Below are 26,500 nucleotides of genomic sequence, written 5' to 3' on the forward strand. Positions count from 1 at the left end.
CCCTGGGAGGCTGCCAGGAGACAATTTCTCATTGCCTCTGGGTTCTAATGAGGTGTGGGCTTTCTGCCCCAGCCCCCACAGAAAAGAGCTGGATGTTAAACCACTTTGTTGCAGTCTCGAAGGGGTGCCTCAACAAAGGAGTTCCCACAACTCGCACTGCAGTCAGCTGGCCCCTTTAGTTTTGGGGTTGTACTTTTGCGCATGTGGGGCGAGATTCTTGAGGTGCTGGCACCTTTGGCTTCTTCTCTCTACTCTCTGTGTAAGTGATAAACTGTCTTCTAAACATGGCCCCTTTGTAGCTTTACTGGAAGTATCTGTTAGGTCTTGGCCTTGACTCTCTAATGTGTGAATTTGACACAGTTGGTGCCCAACATGAGGCTGGTAAAGTTACAATGCCCTTTTAGAGACCTTAGTCACTCGGCCAAGTTCAGAGATAAATTCCTGTGATCTAGTAGCACATGCTCTGGTCTAAGTGTATGTGAGCGGGACACAGGAGTGTCTTCCCCCAGAGGACTGCGTGGACCAGGTTAGGAGGAGGGATGAGGCCAGCAGTGCAGAGGAGTAGGGACCTTCCCCAGTTCTGTCTCTTCTGGTAGTAAATGGCCGCTGGGAACTGCAGGAAGTGCAGAGCTGTGCTTTCCGGGGGAGTGGTTCCCCACACTGCCCCGTCCCCCATGCCCCTGGGCTCCCTGAACTTCCACCACGGTGAAGTTCCCCAAGTGCCTGTGTTGCACCCTTTGGTCTGTGTTTCTTTGAAAACTGATAGTTTGGGGCAAGAATTGCAGTGAATGTTGTATATTTGAAACCAATATGATATTGTGTATCAACTATATTCCAATAAAACATTTTTTAAAAAAGGATTGCAGTGAAGAGAGGAAAGGAAAGTGAGTCTGAGAGTGAGAAGACCTGTGAGCCAATCCCTGCAGCAGACTGTTACAAAAATGTGTAACCAATATTGCAATATTTAACTGCGAGTGTTCCCAAAGGGTTAGGAAAATTCCTCTGATGTCCGAAGATTTCATTGCATAACAATGTCTTATTGGTTGATAAGCTGAAGGTCTCAGCAAGACTGACTGGTAAGATTCAGAGTGAGTTTGCCAAGCAGTTTCTGGAAACAATGTTGGTGGAGTGACACCACTAATCTGTCTGGCGTCAAAGAGAATCTGCTGTCTTTTACCAACCAAAAAGCAGTATGCTCTTGATATAAAAGCTGCACCCACAAAAGGGACCATCCTCCCACAGCTGTTGCCCCACTGCTCCTGACTGACTTCATGTGGTTTTTAACCCTCTCCTCCCCAAAGCTGAGAAGGTCACAACATTCTCCTAGAGATCCCACAGGCCAATTAGCAAGGTATGCACTAGGATCCTGGGAGGTAGTAACAGACCTGGTTGATGTTTAGTGACAAGGGAACAAAGGTCCTTGACCCAATGGTGGAGTCCTGAGAGCCCAGATGAGTTGTGTTGGTGTTTCAAGTCAAAGGGGAGAGAGACCCCATAAACATTTTTAAAAGCATTTAATCCCTCTGTATCATCAGGAAAACAAAAGGGTTTCATTCAGACAGGTGGCTATGGACACAGATAAGTCTCTGCTTATTTAGGCAGTTGGTCCCTCTTAGAAGAAGCAGGAAAGAAGAAATTGAAGATAGGTTTGGGCAAAATCCTAATGAGACTCTAGAAGTTGGGTTGCCCTGGCAGATGAGAAAGCCACACCAGTTCAGCTGTATGAGAAGGAATGGAGATCAATTCATCACCTAATGACCAGCCCCATGCTCCCAGCCACCCTGGCCACAAACACCTTAGCTGATGACTTGAGCATGGAGGAAGAACAGGTAGAGATTGCTCAGGGCTTGTTGCAGTGGGTCTTTACAACCATAATGAAACCATCACCTGATAAGCACCCATGGGGACAGGAGGGGAAGCTATAACTTCCCTTAGGGTCACAGTATTCCCAGCCTGGACTGATAGTGGAAAAAAAGAATGCCCAGAGGATGTGACAGTCACTCAAGATTAGACTGAGCACTTTGCTCAATGGACACCATTGCTTTTGGGGACAGTTAAATCTCTTGAACCCCAAAGATAGACTCTAGAAAATTCTTATCAACAAAGTGGGTATTGCCTAACAAGATTCCCTTATTACACAGAAGTGGTATATTCAGGAAGGAAGGAAGCCAAGCATTTAGTGGTTAGTTGCCCTCTGGATTCAGATGCAGAGTCTGCCAACACCTCAGGTTGCTTAGGAGCTTCAGTACACTGAGGTTCTTCATAATGCCTAGGTTCGTGGATGGATCAGCTAAGCTGAAGGTCATGCTGCTATGCAGCCCCAAAGGAAACTGTTTAAGGCTATGCATGGAAAAGAGAATTCTGTTCAGTGGGCAGAGTTGTGAGCTGTGGACTTGCCCTGGAAAAGACCTCCCAAAATACACATTGTTACATTTTCACTGATTCATGACAGTGTGGGCTAGTATCTGGCAGCAGAATGCCTGGATGATCAAGTCTCAGCCTATCTGGCAATGAATGTTATGGCAGCAGATCACAGAAGACTGACACCCTCATTCATGACCCAGGTTGAGGCCTTGGAAAAGTTCTCCTTGGATGGACATCAATGGAATTAACAAGCTCGTGAGATCCGTGGTGCCCGCATAAGAACCATAGCCACCTGGATACATCTTGCATAGGGCATGGTAATCCATCTATAATTCAATACAAGGCTTAGTGACTCCAGCATATGAAGCCAAGGAAGCCTGGCAAATATGCCCAAACTGCCAACTACACAGTCCAGTGGTAAAGGAAACTTTGGGGCAATAGGGGTACCAAACTGACCTGTCCTGGCAAACAGACTGTATGGGTCCATTACCATCCTCTCAAGGGTACAGTTGGGCATTGACTACAGGAGACACTTTTTCAAAGAATGGCACTGCCATCTCCATCCCCATAGCAGATAGGGGGCACACTATTTCAAAGACCCTTAGATGGATTATGCTATATATCTGCACCAAGAGCATGCAATGAGACAATGGTGCCACCTTTGTAGTAAAAGGTACCCAGCAGTGGGCAGCTACTTGGAACATTTGCTGGGCCTTTCATGGCTCATATCATCCCCAGGCACCCCCCAGATGCCAATGAAAGATGGATAGAATGGACTGTTAAAGGGGAAACCAAAAAAGATAATTGGACAACCAAGGCTCAAGCTCCCAGTGGACCACATGCTTAAGAAAGTCAATATGGACTATACACATTGCAATTCACCACCAGAAGGCTACCTTCCATTTAAACAGAACTTTTAACTATAAGTGAGGTCCAGATAGGCTGTACAAGACCCAAACCACATAATTAACTCTTCTCATTCTACCATTTTTCTTCCCACACCTACCCCTTTGGAAATCAGGCTACCAGAATCTGCAAGTAGCAAGAGAAGTCAGGGAGTATTTTAACTTGGCACTTCTTTTGCCACTGGCTATGCTTTCTACTCTTGGGCAATCATGGATATTGATGATAATGACCATGAATATGAGGTAACAACTCCTAAGACGGTCCTGGCAGGGCTCATATGTCAAGGGGTGGGAGATGTTCTAGGACTGTATGAGGTATACGAGGAGGAATCAAATGAGAACCTCCAGAGAAACCAGAGCTCACATGAAGGTAAGACCCAGGAGGACTGGGACAAAGAATGAGATGATTGCTGGAGGAACAATCACACTGATCACATGGCTGTGGAAGGAGAGGAACACCTTTGGTTAGTGGGACATCAAGAGTCAGCCCCAGGAAGTTGAGGGTGGAAGGAGGAACTATTCATCTCTCTCCCTCTCAGCTCTGACCTACAAGGCATCTGGCCTGTTTAACCCAGACTTCAGCCACCATCCTCAACTTGACCACTGGCCAAAGAAAATCTGAATATAGAAACTCTTAGAAACTTCCCAAGAGCTGTTGACTTCAGCAAGAATCCACCTCCAGTAAAGATGACAGAGCAAGATTAACTTTCTGGACATTGACCTGGTCTCCTAAACTTCATCATCTTATTGTTGGCATCTTGTTTATTTGTCACGGGTTGTTCTAAACTGCAACATGGGTGGTAACAAGCAAGCATACTGCCCAGGACTTCTGTGGGCCAGCTGAGGTGGGACATGCATGCTTGCTGACACATCTATTTGCCCTCCAAATGGGGAGCCCGGCTGCAGTCTGTACTCCAAACAGGCCTAATCAACCTATAGGGAGTCATGGCTGTGGTGACTCTCATCTGATGTTACCTAAGACAAACAACAGACTTGGTATAAGCTCCTATCAGAAAAATTAGAGTATCTATGTGATGGAGTGATCGATGCCCCTGAGAATTCTTAGACACGTGAAAGGTCAGTTGGAGTTGTAGGGTAACCTTGCACATGTTCATACATGCAAAGACTTGAGCCACAGCTTATAGGTTTGGACAAACATTCTATGATCCTCTTCAAACATGAAAGAAGAGGAGCTATAAGTCCCTGCTACAAGGCCACCTCCCACTCACCTCCCTGTCCCACCTGGGAGGCTGGTATGAGGCCGTTTCTCATCACCTCCCAGATTCTGATGTGGTGTGAGCTTTCTACCCACTGCCACTTAGAAAAGAGCTAAAGCGTAGCTCTTTATATAGCTCTAAGCTTTAGAACCCTTCAGCCACAGAGCACCCTTCAACTCACATTGCAGTCATCTGGTTGGAAAAGTTTCAGTGTTGTGCTTTTGAGTTTGTGGGACAAGTATCAAGGGGAGCTAGCACCTTTGCCTTATGCTTCCTTTTACTGTGTAAGCAATAAAATGTCTAAATCTAAACATGGTTTTGTTTTATCTTCAATGATTAAATCAGCCAAGCCTTGGTCTTGTCTTGCCTGACATTTCCTCCTCTGTTAAACAAAAGAATTATACTATTAGTCAATCCCAAAGTTGTACAACGGTTTGCCCATAAATTACAGTCAATAACACAAGGTAGCCCATTAAGGTCATCATTATAGATACAGTACTTAGAGCACACGAATCTGTCCCCCAGGCAAGGGTTGGTAACCTGGGATGGGCAGGAGGGAGATGAAATTCTGTGCAATATGTTGTGTATAAACTCACTTTCTCCTGTATCAAAGTGCCATAGCTTTCAGATTTTCAAAAGGTTGGAGCCTAAACAAATTAAGGAAACTCAGATTTGGGTTATAACAAAGATTCTCTCCTTAACTAAATTCAAGTCAAGCTCCTCTCAACCCTCTTCTTGACTAGACCCTTGGCCCATAAAGGTGTAAACACACTAGCATGGTTTCTAGCATCTTACAGTAGTATTCCTAGGACAACCTTAATCATTAGGATGGAGCCCCCTTAAAGTGCCTGCCTGAGAAAACTCAAGTCTTCCAAAGGAAATTTCCTGTTTGTTCCAGCCAATACCTGAAGATAGGGCCCTGTCTCCCAGTCTCTGTGGGAGGGTAACAGCTTAACTTCAATAAAATAAGCACCAGTTAGCAAACCCAGATGAATTTCACATGGGCCAACCCCCTCCTTCCTGCTTTTTGTAATTTTTTATTTTTCTGACTCTGCTCAAGCCCCATCATCCCACTTCCCACTCTATCACTCTCCCTCTAAAATGCCCAGTCACCTCTGCACAGATCAGAATGGAGTTTATCTCTTTCTCCTGCTGTCAGTAGTTACTGAATAAAATCTGTTTTCACCACTTCACCTATGTCCAGCTGTGCTTGTCTTTGACAGCTGTGTGCACGTTGAAAACTCAAGCAGTGGAAACAACCCAGATATCTATCAACAGATGAATGGATGAACAAATTGGGGTATATCCCTACAGTGGAGTATTATTCAGCTACAAAAAGGAAACAAGTACTGATATATGCTATAACATGAACCTTGAAAACATCATGCTAAGTGAAAGAAGCCCTTCACAACAGAACACATATTGAATTAGTCCATTTATATGAAATATATAGAATCAGCAAACCCATAGAGACGGAAAGTAGATTAGTGGCTACCAGGGGTTGATGAGGGAATGGAGTGGAAGAGTGGTAACAGCTAGACTATGAGGTTTTCTTTCTGGGGCAATGAGAATATTCTAAAATTGATGTGGCAATAGCTACACAACTCTCTGAATATACTAAAAACCATTTAATTGCTCAATGGTTGAATTGTATGGTATGTGATTATATATTACTAAAGCTGTTACAAGAGAAGAAAAAAATATTAAAATCATCTAAAATCTCCCCTAGAAAAAATTGCTAATGCACTGAGATGTTCTTGTCTCCTACTTAGAGACCTATTTAGTTTACTGATAGCAGGCTTCTTCGGGAGCTCTCATCACAGCAAAACCACCCTGAACAGCAAGTAAATAGCCTAAAGGGCAAAAGTGAACTCAGAAACACCAGGCACTGTTTTGCTGGTGTCATTACACCTGCTCCTGAAAGCTGGCAGCCATCAGTTGGATAAACAGAAGGAGAGAGAGAACTTCATGCACAGGCTGCTCTTTTGCGTACATTGACAGATGTCAGAAAGAAGGCCTGCTCAGAGTCAAAGATGAGGAGAAGTCCAACTGGGAACGCCATGCCTCAGTGCTGTCAAAGTGTCATCAGGAATTTAGCCCCAACTCCCTCACACAAGTGGAATTCATATTTCCAAGTGACAGAAGGTGCTAAATAATTAACAGCATTCCCAGGTTCTCCTTGCTCCAAATCTTGCCTTGAATGGTCTCCTCTAAGATCGGCCCAAGCCAGAGGCAACATGTGGACTCATGATGAGCCAAATTACTTGTATTTTTAATTATATTTTAATATGGCTAATTAAAGAAAACAACACTATGAACACCCATGTACTCATCTGCCAGAATTAAGACTGCTAATATTTGTCATATTTGCTTCAAAATATTTTTTAAAAATGAAAATATTTCAGATACAAAGTCCCCTTATCTTGCCCTTTGCTCTTCTTCCCCAGAGTAACCACTAATTTGAATTGTACTCCTGTCGATGTTTATAAAATTTTACTCTATATATAGTAAATACATATATATACCTCCAATGATAACCTGTAGTATTGGGGTTTTTAATTTACACAAATAGCATTCCACTATACATATCATTCTACACTCAACTTTATTTTTGAGTTCTATATTGATACACAGAAAGCTTGTACATTCTCTATGACTGTTGTATAGTGTTCTATTCATGAATATATTGTAATTTATTTACCCTGCTAATGGTCATTTAACATGTTTCTAAACTTTTTATTTTACAAACAAAACTGCAAAAAAACGTTTTTGTGCATGTATGCAGCCATTACTTCAAAAATCATAAAAATGTCCATTTTTGTGCAAGAAAGCAGAAATGTCATAAGTTACAAAGCTATATAACAAGTAGTTGACAGAAAGAACTTCCCTCTCATTTTGCATTCTGGAGAAACAATGGGCTAAGGGTAAAGGAAGAGCCAAGAGTGAGCAAAGAGAAGGCATTTCCTGGGATGCCCTCAGAGAAGCCATCAGGAAAACAGAAGCCCTGCCCACTGCTGCACCCCTCACACACTCAGAGGCAAACTTCAGTAAGCTGAGCACACCTTTCCCTACCAACCAGGCTGGGCTGGAATGGAACCATGAGAGTATTCCATGAGACTAGCAATGGATGCAGAGCTGAAAGGAGTATGTTGATACAGAGGTGGACATCAAAAGTAAGGACCCAGAGCCAAACAGAGCTACAAGAGGAAGGACCATCAGAAGACCCCAAAATATTATATGGGATCAGGAAACACATGGTCAGTCATCCTTTTATCTCCTACTCTGTTTTTTTGCTGTTGCTTTTAAAAACTGTAAAAGGTAATATCTGCACACTGTTAAAAGTCAAGCAGTACAAAGGTACAGAAGGACCCAAGAGATGGTGAACTATGCCTGGGGAAGGTGAAGCCAGAGGAAGCTCAGGTGGAGGTCCATAGCAGTCCTGCAATATAAAGAAAGTCTTCCTCCTAACTCTCACCTCCAGACTCCAAGACCCCTACACAGAGTCAGCCATCATTCCCAATTTCTTGAGTGTCCCTCAAAGGATACTCATGCACATACAAACCTATAATGCATATATACCTCACATTCTTTATCCACAAATCATTCTTCCTGTCTCTTAGCAAGCAAATCATATTAATGTACATAAATCTGCCCCTATTCTTTTTAATGCTTGCATAAAATTCCAAAGTATGAATATACTATGCTTATTTAATTAACCCCCTCCTGGGACATGTAAATAATTCTAATCTTTCCCTGTCAGAAATACTGTTCTGCATTATTGCTTTGACCACACAATTTTGTCCATAACATAAAAACCTGTCAGTGCAGTTGTTAAATTGGCATGATTCACATCTTCTAACCTAATACTTAGTTTCAAATTTCCCATCCCTGAGACTTAAAGGCAGTACACCTAATTTTGTCACAGCTTCAAGGACACCTGTAAATATCTGCCAGAAGAAACTGAAAAACACTCAAGTCAAGTCAAGGTAACTGGAGGATAATCTCTGGAAGGCTTGATGGTAACATGAGTAGTGGGTAAGAAAACCCAACTAATCAGTGGTATTAGCCAAACTGAAGAAAGAATGTATCACCCGAATGGGAGTGGCCATTACAAAACCCAGAAGAGGGGAGCTAAACAGCAGAATTTGGCTGCATTTCCCTCTCAAGAGAGAGAGATACTTAATCTGATGAGCAGGCACCAGAGAAGCACACTTAACCAGGTTTCTCCAAGACCTAGACAAAATTTCCTTCCATATAACTCTACTCCTTTAGTCCTGGGGTCCCTGCCCACAGCAGTCTGCTAATATTGTCATTAATTTATCTCCCTAGGTACCTGGATCCTAAGAAGAGGATTTCGTGGATTCAATATGCCACATATTCTTTGACATTCCTTTCACTAAGGTGAGGTCTACATCTTCTCCTCTAGATTCTGGGTGGACTCTATAACTGCTTTCATGGTTAGACTACAGTGGAAAAGATGCTGTGCCAGTTTCCAAGCCCAGGACTAAAAGAACTGGCAACTTCTACTTTCTGCCTCTAGGATCATCCACTCTGGGGGAAGCCAGTACCCTGTGAGAAGTCTGACTATCCAGAGACCACCATGCTGTGAGGAAGCCCAAGCTAGTCATGTGTGGAGAGAGAGAGAGAGAGAGAGAGAGAGAGAGAGAGAGAGATACCTGGCTGTTCTGGCCAAACCAGTCCAGGCAACAAACATTCAACTGAAGAAGTCATCTTGGAAATTCCAATCCCAGCAGATGTGACATGGAGAAAAACTGAGGAAACCAACCAAAAGCCAGACCTGAGGCCCAGGCATTATAGCTCCTCCTTAACCATCCCAGTCATCTTTAGTCATTCAAACTGAAGCCCCACTCCATTGTGAAGCACAGGTAAGACACTTTTTATGTGTATTAACCAAATTCCTGACCCACGAAATCATGAATATAACAAAATGTTTTTAGCCATTACATTTTCAGATAGTTAGTTATGCAGCAATAGTTAACTAGAATAGGGGGTTCTATGCATTATAATTGCCAAGAGGGCTAATTTTCTCAGTAAAATAAACATGTGGGCACTGCAGAGCACAATTTGTTTCTGTGGATTTGGCCAGTGTAGATCAGCTCCTAACAGTCTACCCATGCTAAATGTGCTGACAAAATTTAGTTTCTAACCTAAAAAACTGAGACCCAAAGTGCCAGGCTTATTCCACCTGCCCACATCCTCCCTGTCTCTTTTTCACTCTCTTTTATGTCAAACAATCCAAATAAAGTTTACCACCAGATGTAGTAGCCACTGCTTGGTGTCATTCATAGCCCTTCGGCTGGTACATGAAATTTATTCATTTAACAAATATTACTGAGAGCCTCCCTTGTGCCCATGACTGTGCCTGGTACTGGGGGACACAGAGATAGGAAAGATACAGGCCCAGTACTCAGAGCATCACAGCTCAGTCCCTAAGCAATATAAATAGGTAATGATAAGAAACATGTGGACCTAAATATATAAAGCAAATATTAACAGATCTAAGGGAGAAAAAGATGGCAATACAATCATAGTAGAGGACTTTAATACCTCATTTTCATCAATGAACAGATCATCCAGACTGAAAAATCAATGGGGAAACATTGGCTTTAAATGGCATTAAATTAGACCAGATGGACTTAACAGGCATATAGAACACTCTATCTAAATGCAACAGAATACACATTCTTTCCAAGTGCACATGGAACATTCCCCAGGTTAAATTATATGTTAGGACACAAAACAAGTCTAAATAAATTCATGAAGACTCATATCAAGCATCTTTTCCTACCACAATGGTATAAAACTAGCATCAATTATAAGAAGAAAACTGGAAAATTCACATATATGTGGAGATTAAACAACATGCTACTAACCAACCACTGGGTCAAAGAAGAAATCAAAAGAGAAACAAACAAAAAAATAGCTAAAGACAAATTAAAATGGAAATACAATATACAAAATTTAAATGGAGGAGTGTCTGCGAAAAGGAGGCTGGGGCCTCAAATGGACACATAAGGGGTTAAAAGCTGATTTTCCAGGCCCTGTTGAGATTCCTGAGCAAGGGGAAAATATAACCAAACATGCTTTTAAGGGTACTGATGTGGCAGGGGTCCATGGGTAGATAGTAGAGGCATATTTGCAGCAAGGGAAACCAAGCAGGAGAGGGCACCCAGACACCATTCCTTCCCAAAGTCATCATGGGACTGTTCATGCTTCTCGTAAAGCCACAGACAAGCAAGAAGACTTACCTGGTGGTGGAGCTACTGGAGTTTCTGGAGCTAAAAATGATATCTTCTTCTTTGGGAAAAACAAAGCCTGCCAGGTGCAGAAGACCACAGATCATCTGGCCTTTGATGCTGATTTCAGTGGAGAGTGGGAATGGAGGCTTTATGGAAAAGATACAAAGAATGGTAAAACCCAAAACCTATGGGATGCAGCAAAAGTAGTTCTAAGATGGAAGTTCACAGCAATAAATGCCTACATTAAGAAACAAGAAAATTCTCAAATAAGCAACCTAACTTTACACCTCAAGGATTTCAAAACAAAGAAAGTAACAAGGGACAAAGAAGAACATTATGTAATGATAAAGGGATCAGTCCAACAAGAGGACAAAACCATTATAAATATCTATGCACCAACAGAGGAGCACTTAAATATGTAAAACAAATACTAACAGAATTAAAGGGGAAAATAGATTGCAACACATTCGTTTTAGGAGACTTTAACACACTACTCACATCAAAACATAAACTAGACAGAAAATAAATAAACAGGCACTGAACAATACATTAGATCAAATGGACTTAACAAATATCTACAGAACACTCCACCCAAAAGGCGCAGGATACACATTTTTCTCAAGTATACATAGAATGTTCTCCAGAATAGATCACACATTAGGCCTCAAGAAGAGCCTCAATAAATTAAAAAAGACTGAAATTGTATCAAGCACCTTCTCAGACCACAATGGTATGAAACTAGAAATAAATTACACAAAGAAAATAAAATCCTACAAACACATGGAGGCTAAACAACATGCTTCTAAATAATCAATGGACCAATGAACAAATTAAAACAGAAATCAAGCAATACATCGAGACAAAGGAAAACAAAAACACAACAGCCCAAAATCTGTGCGACATGGCAAAGGCAGTTCTAAGAGGAAAGTACATAGCAATACAGGCTTACCTCAAGAAACAAGAATAATCCTAAATAAACAGTCTAAAATCACAATTCAAGAAACTAGAAAAAGAAGAACAAATGCAGCCCAAAGTCAGCAGAAGGAGGGACATAATAAAGATCAGAGCAGAAATGAATAAAATAGAGAAGAATAAAACAATAGAAAAAAATCAATGAAACCAGGAGCTGGTTCCTTGAGAAAATAAACAAAATAGATAAACCCTTAGCCAGACCTTATAAAGAAAAAAAGATAGTGTACACACATAAAGAGAATGAGAAATAAAGAAGGAATAATCACAACGGGTACTACAGAAACACAAAGAATATTAGAGAATACTATGAAAAATTATCTGTCAATAAATTGGACAACTTAGAAGAAATAGGCAACTTCCTAGAAAAACACAACCTTCCCATGCTAACCCAGAAAGAAACAGAAAACCTGAACAGATCAATTATCAGCAATGAAATTGAACTGGTAATCAAAAAACTACCTAAAAACAAAACTCCATACCCAGATGGCTTCACAGCCAAATTCTGCCAAACATTTAAAGAAAGAAGAGCTAATACCCATCCTTCTTAAGTATTCCAAAAAGTAGAAGATAAGGGAATACTTCCAAACTCATTCTATGAGGCCAGCATCACTCTAATACCAAAACCAGACAAAGACACCACAAAAAAAGAAAATTACAGACCAATAACTCTGATGAACACAGATGCAAAAATTCTCAACAAAATATTAGCAAACTGAGTCCAAAAATATGTAAAAAAGATCATCCATCATTACTAAGTGGGATTTTTTCCAGGGATGCAAGGATGGTACAATATTTGTGAATCAATATCTTATACCACATTGACAAAAATAAGGATAAATAACTACATGATCATCTCAATAGATGCTGAAAAAGCATTTGACAAAGTTCAACATCCATTCATGATAAAAACTCTCAACAAAATGGGTATAGAGGGCAAGTACCTCAATGTAATAAAGGTCATATACAACAAACCCATAGCCAACATTGTACTTAACAGTGAAAAGGTGAAAGCTTTTCCTCTAAGGTCAGGCACAAGACCAGGATGCTCACTCTGATCACTTTTATTCAATATTGTACTGGAGGTCCTAGCCATGGCAATCAGACAACACAAAGAGATAAAGGGCATCCAAATTGGTAAGGAAGAAGTTAAACTCTCACTATTTGCAGAAGACATGTTATTATACGTAGAAAACCCTAAAGAATCCATTCCAAAACTACTAGAACTAATATCTGAATTCAGCAAAGTTGCAGGATACAAAATTAATGAACAGAAATCTGTTGCAGTCCTATATACTAACAATGAACTAGCAGAAAGAGAAATCAGGAAAAAAATTCCATTTTACAATTGCATCAAAAAGAATAAAATACCTAGGAATAAACCTAACCAAAGACATGAAAGACCTATGCTCTGAAAACTACAAGACACTTATGAGAGAAATTAAAAAGACACAAATAAATGGAAATCTATCTCATGCTCCTGCTTGTGGATAGGAAGAATTAATATTGTCAAAATGGCCATTCTGCCCAAAGCAATTTACAGATTCAATGCAATCCCTATCAAAATACCAACAGTTCTTCAAAGAACTAGAACAAATAGTTCTAAAATTCATATGGAACCACAAAAAACCCTGAATATCCAAAGCAATCCTGAGAAAGATAAACAAAGCTGGGAGTGTTTACGCTCCACGACTTCAAGCTCTATCACAAAGCTACAGTAATCAAAACAATTTGGTACTGGCACAAGAACAAATCCATAGATCAATGGAACAGAATAGAGAGCCCAGATATAAACCCACACAAATATGGTCAATTAATATACGATAAAGGAGCCATGAATTATACAACAGGGAAAGACAGCCTCTTCAACAACTGGTGCTGGCAAAACTGGACAGCTACATGTAAGAGAGTGAAACTGAATTATTGTCTAACTTCATACACAAAAGTAAACTCGAATGGATCAAAGATCTGAATGTAAGTCATGAAACCATAAAACTCTTAGAAGAAAGCAAGCAAAAATCTCTTGAATATAAGCATGAGCAGTTTTTTCCTGGATACATCTCCTTGGGCAAGGAAAACAAAATCAGAAATGAACAAGTGGGACTAAATCAAACTAAAAAGCTTCTCTATAACAAAGGACACCATCAGCAGAACAAAAAGGCATCCTACAGTATGGGAGACTAAATTCATAAACAACTCATCTGATAAGGGGTTAACATCCAAAATACATAAAGAATTCATACACCTCAACATCCAAAAAACAAATATCCCAATTTAAAAATGGCAGAGGACCTGAAGAGACACTTCTCCGAAGAAGAAATACAAATGGCCAACAGGCACATGAAAAGATGCTCCACATCACTAATCATTAGGGAAATGCAAATTGAACCCACAATGAGATATCACTTCAACCAGTTAGAATGGCCACTATCCAAAAGACAAGAAACAACAAATACTGGTGAGGATGTGAAGAAATAGGAACCTTCCTATACTGTTAGTGGGAATGTAAATTGGATGCAACTGCTGTGGAAAGCAGTATGTAGGTTTCTCAAAAAACTAAAAATAGAAATACCCTTTGACCCAGTAATTCCACTCCTATGAATTTAACTGAAGAAGATAAGATTCCTGATTCAAAAAGACATATGCACCCCTATGTTTATCACTGCACTATTTGCAATAGCCAAGATATGGAGGCAACCTAAGTGTCCATCAATATATGCATGGATAAAGAAGATATGGTACATACACACAACTGAACATTATTCAGCCATAAAAAGAAAATAAATTCTTCCATTTGCAACCAAATGAATGGATCTAGAGGGTATTATGCTCAGAGGCAGGCCGGGCAGAGAAAGACAAATATCATATGATTTCACTTACATGTGTAATATTTAAAAAAAGCAAAACAGAAGGAACAAAACAGCAGTAGACTCAAAGACACTGGGAAATGACTAGTGGTTACCAAGGGTGAGGGACTGGGGCAGCTGTGGGGTAGGGAGGGGGATAAAAGGGCACAATAATTCACAATTACAATATAAGTTGATCACAGGGACTGTTGAACCACTGTGATGTACTTGAAACCAACATAATATTGTATATTAATGATATTTTAATTAAAACAAGTAAATAAATAAATACTGCTAAAATTTATATGAACCACAAAAGACCCCAAATAGCCAAAGCAGTCCTGAGAAAGAAGAATAAAGTTGGGGATATCACATTCCCTAGTTTCAAGCTGTGCTACAAAGCTACAGTGATTAAAACTGTATGGTAGTGGGAAAAGAACAGATACATAGATCAATGGAACAGAATAGCAAGCCCAGAAATAAACCCATACATATATGGTCAATTAATATATGACAAAGGAGGCAAGAATATACATGGAGGAAAAGACAGTCCCTTCAATAAAAGGTGTTGGGAAAACTGGACAACATATAAAAGAATAAAACAAGATCATTGTCTTATACCATAAACAAAAGTAAACTCTAAATGGGTTAAAGACCTAAATATAAGACACAAAACATTAAAATCTTAGAAGAAAACATAGGCAAGAATCTCATGAACATCAGCGTGAGTAATTTTTTTCTGGATACATCTCCTCGGGCAAGGGAAACAAAAGCAAAAATAAACAAATAGGACTATATCAAACTAAAATACTTCTGCAAAGCAAAGGAACCCCTCAACAAAACAAAAAGGCAACCTAATGTTTGGGAGAATACATCTGCAAATGATACATCTGCTAAGGGGCTAATATCCAAAATATATAAGAAGCTCATACAACTCAACACCAACCCCCCCCCAAAAAAACCAATTAAAAAATAGGCAGAGGACCTGAATAGACATTTTTCCAAAGAAGACTTACAGATGGCAAAAAGACACATGAAAAAATGCTTCACATCACTAATCATCAGGGAAATGTAAATCAAAACCACAATGAGATCTCACATCACACCACTCAAAATAACTTCTGTCCAAAAGACAAGAAATAACAAATGTTGGTAAGGATGTAGAGAAAAGTGAACCCTCCTGCACTATTGGTGGGAATGTAAATTGGTACAGCCTTTGTATAAAACAATATGGAGGTTCCTTAAAAAACGAAAAATAGATATACCTAGGACCCAGCAATCCACTTCTGGGAATTTACCCAAAGAAAATCAAAATCATTAATTTTAAAAGATATTTGCACACCTACGTTCATTGCAGCATTATTTACAAAAGCCAAAGCCAAGATATGGAAGCAACCCAATTGTCCATCCATAGATGAATGGATAAAGAATATGTAGTATACACAATGGAATATTACTCTGCCTTAAAAAGAAGGAAATCTTGCCATTTTCAACAACATGGATGGACCTAGAGGGTATCATGATCAGCAAAATAAATCAGATATGAATATACCATATGATTTCATTTATATGTAGAATCTAAAACAAACAAGCAAATAAAAAAGAAATAAGTCCATAAATGCTGACAACAGACTGTTGGTCACAATAGGGAGGGGGATGGAGGGATGGGTGAAATAGATGAAGAGGATAAAGAGGTAAATAAGTAAGTAAGTAAATAAATAAATAAGAGGATAAAGAGGTACTTCAAATTATAAAATAAATTAATCATAGGAATGGAAATACAACACAGAGAATATAATCAATAATATTATAATATGTTGGTATGGTGACAAGGGGTAACTACACTTAACATGGCAAGCATTTAGTAATGTATATAATTATTGAATCATTATGTTGTATACCTGAAACAAATATAATATTGTATATCAACTATATTCCAATAAAATATTTTAAAAAGGAAAATTACAGGCTAATATCCCTGATGAACATAGATACAAATTCCTCAGTGGAATATTAGCAAATTGAATGCAACAATACATTAAAAATATAATACACCATGATCAAGCAGGATTTATTCCAGGGAGACAACAATGTTTCAACATCCACAACTCAATCAATATGCTACATCACATTAACAAAACAAAAGATAAAAAGCATATGATCAGCATCATCCACCACATCAACAAAAAGGACAAAAACCACATGATCATTTCCATAGATGCTGAAAAAGCATTCAACAAAATTCAACATCCATTCATGATAAAAACTCTTAACAAAATGGATATAGAGGGCAAGCACCTCACCATAATAAAGGCCATATATGACAAACCCACAGCCAACATCATATTTAACAGCAAGAAGCTGAAAGCTTTTCCTTTAAGATTGGGAACAAGACAAGGATGCCCACTCTCCCCACTTTTATTCAACATAGTTCTGGAGGTCCTAGCCACGGCAATCAGACAACACAAAGAAATAAAAGGCATCCAAATTGGCAAGGAAGAAGTTAAACTGTCCCTGTTGGCAGATGACATGATATTGTACATAAAAAACCCTAAAGAATCCACTCCAAAACTACTATATCTAATATCTGAATTCAGAAGAGTTGCAGGATACAAAATTAATACACAGAAATTTGTTGCATTCTTATACACTAACGATGAACTAGCAGAAAGAGAAATCAGGAAATCAATTCCACTCACAATTACATCAAAAAGAATAAAATACCTACTATACTCTGAAACTACAAGACACTCGTGAGAGAAATTAAAGAAGACACCAATAAATGGAAACACATCCCGTGCTTATGGATAGGAAGATTTAATATTGTCAAAATGGCCATCTTGCCTAAAGCAATCTACAGATTTATTGCAATCCCTATCAAAATACCAATAGCATTCTTCAACAAACTAGAGCAAATAGTTCTAAAATTCATATGGAACCACAAAAGACCCCAAATAGCCAAAGCAATCCTGAGAAGGAAGAATAAAGTGGGGAGGATTACACTCCCTGACTTCAAGCTCTACTATAAAGCCACAGTAATCAAGACAATTTGGTACCAGCACAAGAACAGACCCATAGACCAATGGAACAGACTAGAGAGCCCAGATATAAACCCAAGCATATATGGTCAATTAATACATGATAAAGGAGCCATGGATATACAATGGGGAAATGACAGCCTCTTCAACAACTGGTGCTGGCAAAACTGGACAGCTACATGCAAGAGAATGAAACTGGATTGTTGTCTAACCCCATAAACAAAAGTAAACTCAAAATGGATCAAAGACCTGAACGTAAGTCATGAAACCATAAAACTCTTAGAAGAAAACATAGGCAAAAATCTCTTGAATATAAACATGAGCAACTTTTTCCTGAATGCATCTCCTCAGGCAAGGGAAACAAAATTAAAAATGAACAAATGGGACTACATCATGCTAAAAAGCTTCTGTACAGCAAAGGACACCATCAGCAGAACAAAAAGGCATCCTGCAGTATGGGAGAATATATTTGTAAATGGCATATCCAACAAGGGGTTAACATCCAAAATATATAAAGAACTCACATGCTTCAACACCCCAAAAGCAAATAACCCTATTAAAAAATGGGCTGAGGATATGAACAGACACTTCTCCAAAGAAGAAATTCAGATGGCCAACAGACACATGAAAAGATGCTCCACATTGCTAATTATCAGGGAAATGCCAATTAAAACCACAGTGAGATATCACCTCACACCAGTTAGGATGGCCAACATAGAAAAGACTAGGAACAACAAATGCTGTCGAGGATGCAGAGAAAGGGGAACCCTCCTACACTGCTGGTGGGAATGTAAATTAGTTCAACCATTGTGGAAAGCAATATGGAGGTTCCTCAAAAAACTAAAAATAGAAATACTGTTTGACCTGGGAACTCCACTCCTAGGAATTTACCCAAAGAAAACAACTTCTCAGATTCAAAAAGATATATGCACCCTTATGTTTATCGCAGTACTATTTACAATGGCCAAGATATGGAAGCAACCTAAGGGTCCATCAGAAGATGAATGGATAAAGAAGATGTGGTACATATACATAATGCAATACTATTCAGCCATAAGAAAGAAACAAATCCTACCATTTGCAACAACATGGATGGAGGTAGAGGGTATTATGCTCAGTGAAATAAGTCAGGAAGAGAAAGACAAATACTCCCTCATTTGTGGATAATAACAACGAAGCAAAACTGAAGGAACAAAATAGCAGCAGACTCACAGACTCAAAGAAGGGACTAGTGGTTACCAAGGGGAAGGGTGGGGGAAGGTGGGTGGGGAGGGAGGGAGAAGGGGATTGTGGGGTATCATAATTGGTGCACATGGTGTGTTTGGGGACACTGGGAAGACAGTGTAGCTCAGAGAAGACAAATAGGGACTCTGTGGCATCTTACTACACTGATGGACAGTGACTGCAATGGGTATGGGGGGGACTCATAATAAGGGTGAATGTAATAACCACATCGTTTTTCTTGTGAAACCTTCATAAGAGTATATATCAATGATACTTAATAAAAAAAAAAAAGAAACTTGATACATGAAATGACAGATGTGCACAGGCATTAGGGGAACATAAGACAGGTGACCAACTCAGGCAGTCCAAATAAAAGCGACAGAATAGATAGCTGAACTCATCACTCTCAGGGTCAACACCTTTAAAAGATACCAATTTAATGTAAATTTACATGTAAATCTAACATGTTCGCATTTCATTTTCCGAGCATTCCTGACATTGTTTCAGTTAGGAAAGAGAAAGGAACTGGCATTTATGGACTAGCATGATCTTCACATGTCCCAATTTCCACTCCACTACCCACTGAGTCCTATAATGCTAAAGCTGGTTTTATTATTTTTATGTGTGATATGCAGTTTTTGATAATGAGGTTGCAGGGACATTATGGTTGGCTGCCTTTATATCAACTCCACTTCTCCCTCTTGTGCAGTAACCATCTGGTCTAGGTAGGTGGAACCCCAATCCCAGCTTCAGGGGTCAGCCTGCATAAGTCTAAGGTAGTTTAGGTAAGCCTATTTCCAGTGTGATGAGTTCAGGAATGGGCAATTAACCCAGGCCAGGCAATTAACTTCTGTAAGACAGTAGAGTCAAGAGAACTGCAGAAAAACAGAACTGTAGCTTTGATGATCTCATGAATCCCTAGAGCAAACTATACCTTAAGGGTACCCACTTAATAGACTTTTTGGTTATTTGAACCAATAAAGCTATTTTATAGTTTAAGCCAGTGGAGTGGCAACCAAACAAATTTGAAACAATAACGAAGTAGGTGACTGGAATGCATTCTCTTCCTCTATAAACATATTACCTGGGTCTTACAGATGTGTGGCACCTTGCTCTTTATTAACTCACACCAGCCACGTATAGTGGGAATGGCTAATATATTTCCCTGGGACAACCCAGGTTCATGTGACTCCAGATCTTTGGGGTACGACAGCTAGAGTCAGGGGACTCTCCTAAATCCTAGCTCCGGCCTCCCCTTTAAGAGGTCACACATTCCTGCTTTCTCCTCTTTCCTCCTCCACCTCCTAGGGTGGTCTAGAATTTCTTTGGCACTTACTGTTCTAGAGATAATCCTGAGTAAAACGTCCCAGTAAATTCCCCCTGAGAAATGATGAGAAATCCTTAGTCCCCACCCTTGGAGCATTCACTGGGCCTCTCATATTTCTAGATGTTAAATCAAGTAGGGGAAGTTTACAGGACTCTAGTTTCTTGGCTTACTTGGTTCTATGGAGCCGAGCACACAGGGAATGATTTTTTAACCATCTCTGAGTGCCCACCAAGTCTTAGAAACATGAGCCCAACAGGGAAGGCCTCAGGGAGGCAGCAGCAGCCTGGGCAGGTACAAAGGATGCAGGTGCATAGAAACTGGTCAGCTTAGACCTTCAAACCTTCAGAGTCATTTTCTCCCTCATCCTCAACTCCCAGTCCTGCTTTCTCTGGCTCAGATACTACCACACCCACACCTTTGTCACCTGATACCCTCCACTTCTCCTGTCCAGTCCATCCTACTACACACACCACAACCTGGACAGTGTGCCTTGGGGGCCATTTCACCCCATGCCTGCTCAAGAGCCCACCATGGTCCCTCAGAGGAACCAGGACCCTTAGTCTGGCTTTCAAGGCCCTCTTCAAAGGAGTCCATAGTTCCTCCCACTTTTGGCTACTGCCCAGCACAGCCTCATGGTAACCAGGCAGTTCATCAGCTCAGCCCAAGGCCTGCCTACTCCCCTGGTCATCGCTAGTAACCAGACCTGTGCCAGGAAGGCACACCAAGTCAAAGATCCTACTCTCCTGATCATGGACCAGGCTCTCAAATTCTCTTTCTGAAATGAACTATTGATTTGTTTACTCCTTTGTCCTCCCTTCTTCCCAAAAGAGCATATATGCCCCATGAGGTCACTGGCTTCATCACATTGAACCCCAGTACATGGAAAAATACCTGGCTCAGAAAGGATGTGTCAATACTTGTGAGTAGTCATTAAAAAGACAGATCCCACATGAATCTCTTCTGCTCATTTTCTAAAACCTCTCCAACATTGGTTTTTCCAGTCCCTGTCCATTGACAGTGGGCTATCCATTCATCCCTGCCTGATATCAGCAACCCACTGGATAAAGCCTTCTTACTGAACTCTGATTTCTTAATAAGAAAAATGCATCTTTCCCTTAATGACTGTAATTTTGCTTTCACTCCGTGAGAAACATCTTTCTTCCTTCTAAGGGAAAATATGCCTTGCAAATTGCTAAGTCTCTGTAATTCTCCTGAAACCATTTCCTTTGGAAGAAGTCTGTGGTGCCCAATATAATCACAGAATTAAGGAGTGGCTCTACATCTGGCAGTTTATACACTCGCCATCTGCTGTGCTGTTGTTACCAAGACAGTTCCCTCTTATCTCAACTTGTGGCCACTTTCAGCCTAGCCTCACAAATTGCCTCCTTTCTGGTGCCCTCCTGAGTCAACCACTCTTAGACCTGTCCATTTCAGGTCAAAGGGCTCTGTCTACCCTAGCACATAACCCCTAGGGATTTCCAGTTTATGATCATACTCCCAAGGATTCCCGAGCTAAGTGTCCTGGTCCTTTACTTTTGTCCAACGCTTCCTCATCCCCACTTTCTCCGTCCGGATGCCCGCTCCATCCCCCCGGTCGCGAGACCCCCGCTCGGCTTACCTGGAGTTTGTGCAGTTGCCAAATGTAGCCCCGCACTAACAGCTGGAAGAGAAAGTGCAGCCGGCCTGGCCCTCTAAGCTCCTCCAGACTCCGCAGCCTCCCCTGGCCAGGCCCGGTTCTGGGAGCCTCGGCTGCCTCCATCGCAGGGAAAGCGGCGGGGATCGAGCCCTTGGCTCTGGCCCCACGTGGGCCGAGGCCAGGGCGGGCCACCCGCGTCCGAAACAGCGCCCACCGCAGCCTCGCGCTGCCCAGCGCACCCAGGCGATCCATGGCTCGCGCCGCTGCGTCTTTGGACCGCGAATGCAGAACGCCAGGAAATCTCCCAGAGACAGATGAGGTGGGGCGGGGTCAAGAGCAAGGGTAGCTGGGGATGGGACGGGCTAAGGTCGGCCAGGCCCCTAACTGGCCGCTCTTCCTAACGGTCCTCAGTCCCTCCAAACAAACCTAATAACCACACGGAAGCCGCTTTCTCCAACTGTAAGCCTCCCGGCGAGGGGCAGCGACCGGCTAACGCAAAGGCTTTGACCCGTAAGCTCTACGTTGGCCCTCTTCGACGAATCTCGCACTTGCGCGAGGTCTCAAGTACAAGAAGTTTGCTTGGTGCGAACTCTGCTGACCTTCCTGTTCACCATATGCACACACAAAACAGCCCAGTGTTCTGGGTCATCTGATTTCCTGGAGAAGGGAAGCCTGACAGAGAAACAAAGAAATTGAAGTATTGTTTTTGTAAACGCAGCTCTACCCCGTGAACTCCCCGCCATCCACACACTCCCAAGACTGCTAGGGTAGAGTTTCTCAAGTTGCAGGGTGAGAGCAGATTTAGTGAGTGTGATAAAAATCATTTTTTAAATAAAATGGAAAACAATCAAATAGTACAGGAAGTATTGCTAGAGGAAAATGCACTTCTGTGAATCCTTTGTTTCATATAGATTCAAAGTATATTGAAAAGTCATTGCTATTTCAAAGTTAAAAACATGACTTATACAAATAAAAACACAGGGTCAAAGATTATTCAACCCGTTAGTGAGGAAACCAGCAGCATAGTAAAGCCTGTTCTAAGAGCATTTGAAGAATTGATTATTTATAGGCAGCCAGAAGGAGAAAGGACATATTAAATTTAAAGGAGCAACAATTAGGCTGAGAGTTGATGTGGCTAGGTGTGGCTTTCTTTCTATTTTTATTGCTTTTACACCATTCCTTTTTCTGCTCTCCTAGGACTTCAAATTATGTATGTTAGACTTTGTGCAGTATCCTTCCTATCTCTTACCCTCTTTTCTGTATTTTTGTGCTCTTTTGTCCCTTCTAGCTCAGTAATTCTCTATTCATATTGTTAAATTTATCCATTGAGTTCTTAATTTCTACTATTGTATTTTTCAGTTTTCAATTTTGATTAGTTTTCCCAGATTGGTCCCTTTTCTATATTTCTACTTTAATGCCAAAATTCTTAATTCTTAATTTTATCTTTTATTATCCCCTTTATTTTTGTAAGCATGGTTATTTTAAGGATTATGATCAGTTACTCCACTACCTGGAACCTATGCGGGATAATTTCTATTGTCTGTTGTTTCTGGTAGTTTTTGTTGATGTTATCATATTTCTTCCTGGACCTGGTTACTTTTGACTGTGTGCCAAAAAATGTTTTCTTTAAGTTTCTGACAGAACTAATTTGAGGCTTAACGTGATTTCATTTTCCTCAGGGAAGATATTTTGTTTCTGACAGTTGCCTGAAAGCACAAGCATTCCAGGATCACCTTAATTCAATTTCTGGAATGAGATGCTTTGAAGCTGAGCTGCAGTCCTTTAGAAGGCTGGTCTATTTCCAGTCCCTAATCCTTTTGGGTCCCAAGTTTGGATATAAGAGGTCATTGACTCCAGCTCTTCTTCACCCAGCCCTGTAAGTACAAACCACTCAGCCTTTTAGCTTCCTCTTCTCGAAGTGGGAAATACAGCTAATTAGAAATCGATACTAATGCCCAACTTACCTGTGGATTTCTGTCTTATGGTTCTTGTCTAGTAATTATTTATTACTCTGTTCTCTGAATTTGTTGCCTTCAAGCAAATGTTTGTCCCATTTTATTCAGCTTTTCAAGGTATTCTTAGAGTTGAGTCAAGTATTGACAAAAGTGGAAATCCAATGTATGCTTTTATCTTTAATTCTTTTTCCCCCTCTGGGTTCATTTTCTTGATATTTGAACTTTAAAAAAATCAACTGCTTAATGAAATTTTCTTATCTCCTAATAAATGCATTTAATGCTAGATATTTTCACCTAATACCATTTGGGCCATTCCAACAAAAGACTCAATACACAGTTTCTCTTATTGTCATTCATTTCCCAAGTTTGTAACTTCCATTTTGATTTTCTTTTTAATCTCAGAGTTATGTAAAAAGGTGCTTTTATTTACTTGTAAGTAATTGCAGTTTTGTTTTGAAAGGGATTATTCTTTTGTTATTAATTTATACTGTTATTACATTGTGGTCAGCATATATATGTTTTTGCTTTCTTAGAATTATTGAAATGTTTTGATAATCTAATACATTTATTTTTCTGAGTGCTCCACATGTATTTTTGAAAAACAGTATTCTCTGTTTATTAACTTTTAATTTTGTTATTTAAATCCTCTATAGCCTTACTTATTTTTGTCTACTTGATTTGTTAACTTCTGAGAGAGGTTATGTTCAACTATCACAAAAATATTATAGATGTGTTGATTTGTCAAATTTTATTATATTTCCAGCAGTTTTTGTTTTCTATTTTGATCTGGTGTTAGATTGATATATGCTTATGACTGTTTTATATTCTTGATGGGTAGCACCTTTGATAAATTTGAAATATCAAATTGCTTTGGATTTAGTTTCATTTTTTTATTGTTACTCCTACTTTATTTTTATGCATTTGTTTGGTGTATCTTTATTCATCCCTCTATTTTCAATCATTCTAAGTTATTTTCTATCTAGAAGAATTTCTCTTAAATACTATGTAGGTGGAGTCTTACCCAGCAAGATAATCTTTAAATAGCACAAATTATTTTTGTAATTTGAATGAAAGTTTAAAAAACTAAGTAAATGAAATGGAATGAAATGAAAACATAATAAATGAATAGTTCATAGAAGAGGAATTTTAAATGGCTCTTAAACATATAAAAAATGCTCAGCTTTTTTATAACAAAAGAAATCAAAACTACATAAGAAACCATTTTTCACCTATAAGATTGGCAAAGATCAAAAGTTTGATACCACTATGTAGTTGAGAGTGTGGGAAAACAAACTCTAAATCATGGTTGAAAGAAGTAAAAAATTGCTACAGAGCTTTCAACATTTAACGTGCACTTACTGACTGACCAGCAATCCTACCTATAGAGAATTTTTTTCTACAAATACACATGTGAATTTGCAAAATCACAATTACACAAGGATATTTATTGCAACAGTGTTTGTACAGATAAAGAAAATACTGGAAACAATACAAATACCCATCTGTATGTAGCATATTAGTGAGGTAAATTATGGTTGATCCATGCATGAAAGCATTTGCCGCTTTAAAAAGCAACAATTAGAGCTTCAGGTACTGAGTTTAATGCTCTTTCCACTGGATTTGAGGTGAGAGGAAAGGACTAGGTAGAATGAACATTTCTACTGCAGAAATGGGAATTCTAGAGGAGCTCACTATTACCCTGATAACCAGAGACTTGGTTATGTTCCATAAGAAGGTAGAATCCTTTTGACCAGCCTGAAGAACTCAGATGCTCAGATCCAGCCCTAGTGAGCATCTGTGGGGGTGCTAGCTCACTGTTATCCCAACCATGGATACCATGCTGAGGTTTCTAGAAATGACTTAAAGGTATGTGCTTACCTTCTGAGCCTGGCTGACTCCTATTGGAATTCCATTTTGCATCAAAAAGTTATCCTCAGTAAATTTAGAGATATCTGCTGTTGAACAATAAAGAATTCCTCTGGTCTTTGTCCTAGATTCTTGAAATGGAGCTTCTAACTGCTGGAATTTCATGAGTGATAAGAGTGTTGTAACAGCAGCAGAATCACAGACTCAAAGAAGGGACTAGTGGTTACCAAAGGGAATGGGGTGAGGAAGGGAGGTGGCGAGGGAGGGAGAAGGGGATTCAGGGGCATTATGATCAGCACACATAATGTAGGGGGGGTCATGAAGAAGGCAGTATAGCACAGAGAAGACAAGTAATGACTCTGTAGCATCTTATTATGCTGATGGACAGTGACTGCAATGGGGTTGGGGGGGGAACTTGATGATATGGGTGAATGTAGTAACCACAATATTGCTCATGTGAAACCTTCATAAGATTGTATATCAACGATACCTTAATTAAAAAATTTATAAAAAAGAGTGTCTTTGTTATTCATGGTGGATCCCTAGATAGTTTCAGGATGGTGGCTGGATGTAGGAAAGACTGGTCACATGATTAAAGGGTTGGAGTTTTAATGATTAGAGTCTTAGAGTCAGGTGATACCAGCCCATCCGCTGGGAAGGGAAGGGGTCTGAAGATTTGAGTTCAATCCCATGGCCTGCCTATATAATGAAACCCCAATAAAAACTCTGGGCACCAAAGCTCAGTTTGTAGCCAGCTGGTCAAAAGTATAGGTGGCTTGGGGACCCCCAAACTTGTGGCTAGCATTTGAAGTGATGGCAGTCCTGGTGGGGACTATGTGCTCCTGGTTAGTGAGCACATCAGTGTTTTGGGAGGATGACACATCCAGAAATCC

General features: G+C 40.1%; 1 protein-coding gene across 1 annotated transcript in view; it reads right to left on the reverse strand.

The window, feature by feature from the left end:
* Positions 1–22,172, reverse strand: part of LOC118927279 (sterol 26-hydroxylase, mitochondrial) — a 39,696-nt gene extending 17,524 nt beyond the window's left edge. The window contains exon 1 of the mRNA XM_036915274.2: positions 21,769–22,172. Within this exon, the coding sequence (XP_036771169.2) occupies positions 21,769–22,038 (270 nt within the window). The 5' untranslated portion in view covers positions 22,039–22,172. The remainder of the gene's footprint in view (positions 1–21,768) is intronic.
* Positions 22,173–26,500: the final 4,328 nt, after the last annotated feature.

The sequence above is a fragment of the Manis pentadactyla genome, chromosome 6 (genome assembly GCF_030020395.1).
Source record: "Manis pentadactyla isolate mManPen7 chromosome 6, mManPen7.hap1, whole genome shotgun sequence".
In the NCBI taxonomy this organism is placed as follows: Eukaryota; Metazoa; Chordata; class Mammalia; order Pholidota; family Manidae; genus Manis; species Manis pentadactyla.